Source organism: Limulus polyphemus, unplaced genomic scaffold (assembly GCF_000517525.1).
Source record: "Limulus polyphemus unplaced genomic scaffold, Limulus_polyphemus-2.1.2 Scaffold5040, whole genome shotgun sequence".
In the NCBI taxonomy this organism is placed as follows: domain Eukaryota; kingdom Metazoa; phylum Arthropoda; class Merostomata; order Xiphosura; family Limulidae; genus Limulus; species Limulus polyphemus.
In genome coordinates this window covers 45333-54027 of record NW_013670650.1, presented here as the reverse complement: position 1 = coordinate 54027, position 8695 = coordinate 45333, and the positions used below count along the sequence as shown (strand labels likewise).

Sequence of the window (8695 nt, the reverse complement as noted above, 5' to 3'; positions counted from 1 at the left end):
AACAATATAGCTCTAGTAAAGGGTAACCATGTTCCTTACAAACAGTTCTTTTTCTGAATTACCAGGTGCCCCCTATACACAGCAGTAAGGGATCACACTGCTAAAAACCGGGTTTTGATACTTGTAGTAGGCACACAACAGATAGCCCATTGTGTAGCTTTGTATGTAACAAACAAGACTTACCAGGCAAAATTCCTGAATTTGCAGGCCTGCACGTGCACTCTTACAGCACCCTGATATTTAAGCTTCCTTTTATAATTCTATCTAATTAACACCACACCAGCTTGAATCTGATTATAAAAGGTAATAAATCCTTCAAACATAGATAACTTAAACCACGATACTACTGAAAACAATATTAATGGTGAGAAAACAAAATGTTTATCTATAAAAGAATATTTGATGTAACCTATTACCAAATATAATTAAGTAGATAATAACCACCAGTTATAATAACACAGTGATTGCCCAAGTTAAGTTAAAATTACCAATAAGTTGCATAACTAAGCAATATGGTCTCGTTTTCAGTTTTTGCACACAAGTTCTGTGATAAGGGCATCTTTTTCTAGATTTTGGAATAATTTAAAAATTTTCAAAACTTGAAATTGTCTGTCACTTTTTCAGGTTCATTTATTGTAATTTTTAAGGGTGAGATTTGTTTTGTACAAGATTGGTGAGGCCTCATTTACAATATAATATTCAATTTAAAACTCCTTATTATAAAAGACTGTATGCCAAAGAGCTTTCAGTTGAAATAACTATGACCTATGAAAGTTGTGTGAAAACTCTTGGTTTGTTTTCATTAGGGTAAAAAAAAACACAAAGAGGTGACTTGAAATGATTACTTTGAAATTAGTTTAATATTTGCCTTACTGATGTTTTTGGCAAGTCGTATCCTTTAAAAGTTCAACCGATTTTGAGACTTATTTTATGAGTGTAACACAAAATGCATGTAATTCTGAAATTTAATATACATATTACTGTAAGCAAATGAAAAGCCTGAATCAAGACCTTTTGCTCTGAATTCTTGAACTTAATTTCCCAATGAGCAGATCCCTTATGACTTACTAAGTGTATGATTTTTTATGTTTTAATATACATTTTAAAGTCAAAGGAGCCTTTCTATAGCTCCAAATGAGTCCAAATTACAAATCATTACTAACTTCACAATGTTAATGTTACACACACACACACATTTTCCTAAACTGTTTGTTGATTTTTTAGTAACTAGCCAACAAAAAACAAGAGGTTTACTAAACCTAGCTAAGTGACGTGTGTTTTGGAAAATTATTACAGTTGCATTTCAAAGGAATGTTTATATACAATTTTTTTTTTTTTTGCAAACTAAAGGTTGTGAGTTCAAATCCCCATCACTGAACATGCTCATCCTATATGGTTGCCATCTGGGATGGCTAACCAGGCATATAATTCCTTTGCTTTCTAAAATACCGGTCTACCCCAAACTAGTTGGGATCAAGGTCGTTTTGGAGAAAAAGTTTTTTTTTTCTTTTTATATATATAAAGATAAGGGTGCAAAATCATAAACATTAAATAATTTTAGTTAATACACTATTACTTAGAAACAGTTACTAACCGTATAATTTTAACTTATTAGCCTGTTATTTTCTGCTAATCTAAATGAAGTTAATGTACCAGTATTTTGTATGATAAAATACATAATCTTACATTCTTCAAATGTAGTTCTGGAAAGACTGATTGTATTAATTTGTGATTTATCAAATTCAAACCCACAACCTTAAAATTAGGAATTGTGTGTTATGCAGTTGTTATTTATGATTATTGGAATTATTTTGTTCTTCAAGTTTTATAAACTTGTTTGGTTTGCTGAGATTCTTTGTATTCAGATGGTGTCTCAAGTTATCCAACACTTTTTTGAATATTAAAATAAAAAATTTAAAATTGGGAAAGCAAATAAACCGTAAGTGTAATGATGCCTTTATTGGAACATTATTTGACATGTTTTCCTACCAAAGGTACAAAAATATATTTTCCAATCTTACAAATGTACTGCTGTTAATAGTATCAAACAGTCTGATATACGAAATACTAAAAGAAATTAATAATAATAATGGTATTATTTAATTACAAAAACACATACATATCCTGTGAAGTTAATAAAATGGATTAAAACAAGTTTCTTCTTCCTTGTTTTTATTTTAGCTAGAAATAAATTTTTTATCTGTACAAAAACAAAATAAATAACTGTATTTACAGAAACAAGAGAAAGGAAAAAAGCTTAATCATACCTACATTATCTTTGGATAGGGATGACTTGCTATAAGCTGTGGTCCTACAGTAAACTTCTACCCTTGAAAGCTTCTATCATTTAAGGTATTCTACATATATTCAAGATGCTAATCAACATTATGATGCCAAAAAGTACCACAAAAAGATGAGAGCACACAAATGTTTTTAACCTAGGTTATTAATATTTACACAAGAAGGATTAAAACCAGCAAAATTTTGAAAGTAAGACAAAAGAAACAAAAAATTTGATATGGAAAAACAAGCAACAAAGCAAATTACATACAGCATAGTTCTTTGGGAAACAACATGTTGTCTTGTTTAATTAAACATCTTGAGAAAATTTTAGGATTATAATATTTACGCTGGTTTGAGCAGAGATTTTTTAATTTTTGAGCTAACTTTTAAGTATGACTTTTTTTTTTCATCAACAAGTTTTGTAAGGAGTTTTTTTTGTCACTGATTTCAAACAAGAGACAACTTAAAATATTATCAATGTGGCTTTATTAAGTACCTCCAGAGCCACTACTATATTACAAAGAGATTGATATTTAAAATAAAATAAAAAGAACATATAAATATATGGATATAATTACTTCTTAAATCTAGCTTTGTTATCACACAATTTGGTAGGCTCAGTTCATGGTTGAAAATTTAAGGATTTTACTTAATATGAAATAAGAAAATATATCACTGACAGTTTTGAGTGAGGTAGATGGAAATTTTAAGAATAACATCCACTGATCTAGTGAGTTGGAAATTCCTTGAAAAATTATCCATCAAACTCACACTCAAAACAATTGTGCCCCAAGAAATACAACAATATTTCATAAGAACCTTTCGTTTCTTTGAAATACAGAAAAAATTGTGCAGATAAAAAATGTCTTGACACTAATTTTTGAAATGCTATATATTTAATATGCTCTTTTAAGTAAATTGAACTAGGCCCATTTATACAAATGAAAAAAAAACAACAATAACTTGAAGCATCTGAATTAGACTATCAGTTGTAAAGATAATTGAATTTTACTAAAGTGATTATATTTTTTTAGCTTTTGACAATATCTTGTTGTAAGTAACGTATTTGGTACATACACTTCCTTTTAACAAATAATGTATCAGGAGCAGTGGTTAAAGTGGGTCAGTATGCATACTAGTAAGGAAAAAAAACCAGCACTATTACATACCAGCAAAAAAAAAGCAGTATATTGATGCAAAACACCCTACCCATATGTATCTGGGTTTGCACAAAAATATATTTTTCTTTAGTGTCTCTGCAACTATAGCACAAGTATGTTCCACATCTGGTCAAACACCACACTTCCAAATGTGTGCATACTGGCACTTTTACCAATTATCAAAGGTACCTACAACCACTGTTAAGGTTTTGGAGAATGGGAACTCTTGGGCATAGTGGATTAGTCACAATGGCTTTGACATCATGACAGTAACAATACTTTAAAATGAGCAAACTGGTCATATCAACTTGCACACAACTAACCTGAACAAGTACTTAGATATAATGAAATAAAATTAAGTATTGAAACTTCATGAATACACATAATAAACTTGTATTTTTATCATTAGATACATACCAGATTTCAAATTCAAGATAGCTGTAGAATATTATTTAACAGAAAGGTAAAAAATTATTAATTATTTATAATGGTGCATAACGAGTTTGAAATTTGTAATTATCACAAAATAAATCCAAGATAGTCAAACTTAAACATTTTATGAAAAAGTCAAAAACATTACCTGCAGATAAAAAACGCCATGAAGACATCTTCAGTCGTATTGAGTAAATGACTGGACATTAACAAAGAGAAAAAAAAAAAAGTACAAGTAAGAGAAAAAACAGACAACCTTCCCAATGTTTGAAAGTATCTACAAGCATCAGCAGAATGTTTTTAAGCTAAATTACATCTTTGAGAGACAACAACTGTTTCATCATAACTCAAGAACAAACTCAGAGAAATGCCACATTTTTGTTTATATACATATAGTTAGAAATAATAACATATGGTTTATACAATAGACCAAAACAGACAAAAAATCTAGTTTCAAATAAATTTAATTGCAAGAAATAACCACATTAAAAAACTGACAAGAAATAGTAGTTTCAAAGAGATCCTACTGAGAAAAAAAAAACATTTTAAGGAAAATTAAAACAAGCACAAGGAAACTGAACATAAATTGAGTAAATATTATGACAAAGTCAAAGCCTGAGGAGCTCGTACAACTTAAACATAAGGAAGTTTTAATCCTGAGTCAGAGGGACACTAATTTTGGAGGATTTACACTATCAGGACTGGACAACTCACTGCCAGACTTTTTCTGCTGTCCTGAACAGGAAACACTAGAGGACACTGGTGTCAATCCAGTCCCTCCTTCCATTAGAGAATCCATGTTAAACACTCCTGTGGTTGGGAGATCTGAAGAGCTCATATACGTAGATGAAACTGGAAGGGATGTTGGCCTAGAAACTCGCTTTGATTTGTTTAGAATTCCTTCCCCAGAGGATGAGTTAGGGCCGTTTCTTAGAATCATATTATTCGAAGACTCTTTTCCATTCTCAACAGACTTGTGGGAAGTGAGCAGCTTACAGGTGGCCTTGTGTGCTGCCAGCAGAAAGTCAAGTTCCTCCTTCTGAGAAGTTAACAACTGAATTTCATTTTGTAAAGCCTGCCGCTTTTTCTCTAAACCTTCCGTTTCCTATGAATTAAAAGAAAAATACTTATTTACCTTTCAATGTATAGGCAATGATAACTTTTTTGTAGATTTTTTATTTACTGAAAAGCTTGAGACTCAAACTTTTAACAAAATGTTTTTATGATGTTTTATCCTTTAAATTATTTAGAAGATAGTTGAAATTTAATCTTTAACATAAAATTTGTAAATCTGTACATACAAAAAAGCCCTATGGTTTACCTGATAAGCATTATTATTTTTTCATTTGAAAAAATCAAAGAAATAATTTTACTTACATTTTTAACACTTCAGATTTCACAACCTGAAAGTTCCTTAAGGTACTTTTATACAACATAAAGCTTTTTAAACTCGTTACACAATAGTTATTCATGTAAATGGTTTACAAAAGCAATTCAATAAAAATACATTTTAATGACACCTTCAATGTATCTTTCTTAACTGTTCTCTTTCTATTCTGAATTTTAAAAAGTGAATTTAAACAAGTATTTTATTTATTAATTCTCTGAAAATTATGTAAAGCAGCAAATGATCAACATACATGTTGCATCACATTACTAATGCCCTTTTAAAACAATATTTACTTCAACCTATAATTTTAGAAAACTGACATAAGTTATTCTGTAATTTCTAAGTCTGACAAATTTCTTAAGGTTATGGTAGGAATGTTTCCTCATATAGCATGAGAAAGATACCACTAGGGAAGATACCTTTATTCTTAACACTAACAAGAATATGGCAAGAAACATAGTTACATCTACATATATGTAAAAGGGCTTCAGTACCAGCAATCATTTTGTTTTTTGAAATCAGTTATGTTTTTCAAACGCCAACCTCCAGAAGTGTCAGGTGGGCTGGGATTTTTATATAGATGTCTGTGACTTGTTGGCAATAAATTTGAACAATAAATGGACAGCACACAATTCACTTGTTTTAAAATAATATACTCAAAATAAGGTGTGTACTAAAATTCTTTATACTATAGGATATCACAGTTGTATCTAAAATTCTAAATAATTATCTTTTCCTGTCAAAAGTCCACACAGGCTGATTCAATTACTCTAGAATCCAACTGACAAGATGAATTATTTTTCTCTACTCTTATCACAATAGTATCAATGAATAATTCACTTACGTTACCCCATGGCTTACCACAGTTGTATCCTGAACTTTAAATAATTGTCTCCTTTTCATCAAAGTCCACACAGGCAGGTTCAATTACTTTAGAACACCTTTTGACAAGACAAATTATTCACCTTATCTCTGTTAAACTGTGAAACTCACCTTAAAATATCACCTGTAACAACTAGACTAACAATCACACAGTCTAACTTCACTTGGTTCTTTTGTTAGTTACCACAGTTGTATCCTGAACTTTAAATAATTGTCTCCTTTTCATCAAAGTCCACACAGGCAGGTTCAATTACTTTAGAACACCTTTTGACAAGACAAATTATTCACCTTATCTCTGTTAAACTGTGAAACTCACCTTAAAATATCACCTGTAACAACTATACTAACAATCACACAGTCTAACTTCACTTGCTTCTTTTGTTAGTTACCATAGTTATATCTAGAGCTTTAAATAATTATATCTTTTTTTTTCATCAAAAATCCATTCAAGCTGGTTCAGTTATTTTAGAGCCCACTTGACAAGTCAAATTATTTTTCTATCTCTGTTGTTACAATACAGCTGTGAACACACTATAGAAATCACCCGTTAAGGCTAATCACTGACACACCAGCTAACTTCATGTTTTATAGCTTTTTTTGACTGAACCTGACTTCCACTCACTTGGTCACATATATTTGTATATTTTCCAACTGAGACCTCAAACTTTCTACAAACTACGAGATGCTATAATGTAACAATACTCATATAGCGAGATAAACTTAAGAGGTTTGAGAAAGATGAAGTCAACAGTTGAGCTACACACACAATATACGACTCTTACCAAGTTATGCAACAAAATTTGTCACAACTGTTACTTCTAAAATAATTAACTTTTAACACTCTTGTTATGAAAACTAAATAACCATTAAATATTAAATCACCAAATAAACTAAATAATAAGTCTAACACTAAACAGTCTAGTATATCCAACAAGAAGCTGCAAGATATTCTGAGAAAGATTGGTAGCTAACCTAAATTGGAAAAATGTTAATGAAGCTAGATATGTTTTTGTTGCTCCAGTCAAGCTAGCTGAAAATAAAAAAAAGTATTTCTTATAAAATATTTTATTTCCACCCAGAAGACTATTTATACATGATAAATCATTAGTCATACTCATAGCAGGTTTTTAGAAACTGTTCAGGATGGATTTCTTTACCAACTGGTTATGAAACATACTAGGAACAATGCTATTTTACATTTACTGTTAACTTCTAATGCAGAAATTGTTGACAGAGTGAAGATTAGTGAACATCTGAGTGCAAGTGATCATTGCTGTATTAGGTTTGATGCTTTACTGCATATGGAGATCGGGAATAATGATATTTGGTTACAAGTTTAAAAACCAAATTTTGAAGGAATGCAATAAAAATTATCTGCTATGAATTTGGCAGCTGAATTAATTGGAGATACTGATCAAATGTTTAAAAATACATTTTCCAATATTAAAAGTAGACATGTTCCTTTTAGAAAAAAAAAAAGGGTGGCTGCAAGTAAAAAACCAGGTTGGCTGGCAATGGGTATAAGGAATAAAATTAAATAAAAGCATCATAAATTAAAACAGTTAAACTGACTCTTACGACAGGAGTCTTAGAGTATTATAGAAGACCAAGAGGATTGATCAAACAGGAAATCAAAAAAAGGGTATAAAAAGAAAAGGTTAGCTGTAAAAGTTTCTTTAAATGTATTAAAGGTAAGTAAGATATTAGAATAGGAGTAGAGCCTTTGAAGAATGGTAAAGGAAGGCTCATAACTGATGATTATGAGATGGCTCAATAATCAAATTCACCTTTTTTCTTCAATTTTTACTCATGAAGATTTAAACAATATTCCTTGTCCTGAACAGATGCTAGATGGAAACAAGACTTGATAAGATTATCACATTAAATCTGAACATGTTATGAAAAAATTTGGAAGTTAAAAGAATGATAAAGCTCCTGGGCCAGATAACATTTCCTCAAGGGTTTTGAAAGTTAAATAGGTGAGCAACTTGTTACTATTTTGTGCAAGTCCTTGTACAGTGGGCTGGTGCTAGAGGATTGTAAGTTGGCTAATGTTACTCCTCTTTTCAAAGGAAGTGATAAAAATGGTCCCAGGAAATATATCACTGAAAAAGTTTTTAAAGTATTCGATATACAAAACTGTTTAGTGTAAGAGTTATCATTTAATTTATTTAGTGACCTAATATTTAATAATTATTTAGTTTTTATAACAAGAGTGTTTAAAGTTAATTATTTTAAAGGTGATAGTTATAATAAATTTCGTTATATAACTCGGTGAGCATCATACGTTGCATGTGTAGTATTGTTGACATCATCTTTCTCAAAACATCTTAAGTTTTTCTCACTATGTGATTATTATTACATCATAGCATCTCCCAGTTTGCAGATATTACGAGGCCTCAGTTGGGTAGTATATATATATATATATATATATATATATATATATATATATAGTAGACTACTACGACGACGGACGTACGTAACGTTAACGTTAAGTTACGTACGTAAAGTAAAAGTAAAAGTAAGTAAGTAGTAGTAAGTACGTACG

General features: G+C 30.3%; 1 protein-coding gene across 3 annotated transcripts in view; it reads right to left on the bottom strand.

The window, feature by feature from the left end:
- Positions 1-1933: 1933 nt before the first annotated feature.
- The window catches only part of LOC106472041 (transcription factor kayak-like), a 16246-nt gene continuing 9484 nt past the window's right edge, over positions 1934-8695 (bottom strand). For all 3 annotated transcript variants that reach the window (XM_022400648.1, XM_022400647.1, XM_013932670.2), the window contains 3 exons: positions 4590-4980; positions 4024-4074; positions 1934-2357 (listed from right to left, as the gene is read on the bottom strand). In XM_022400648.1, the coding sequence (XP_022256356.1) occupies positions 2344-2357; positions 4024-4074; positions 4590-4980 (456 nt within the window). In that variant the 3' untranslated portion in view covers positions 1934-2343. The remainder of the gene's footprint in view (positions 2358-4023; positions 4075-4589; positions 4981-8695) is intronic.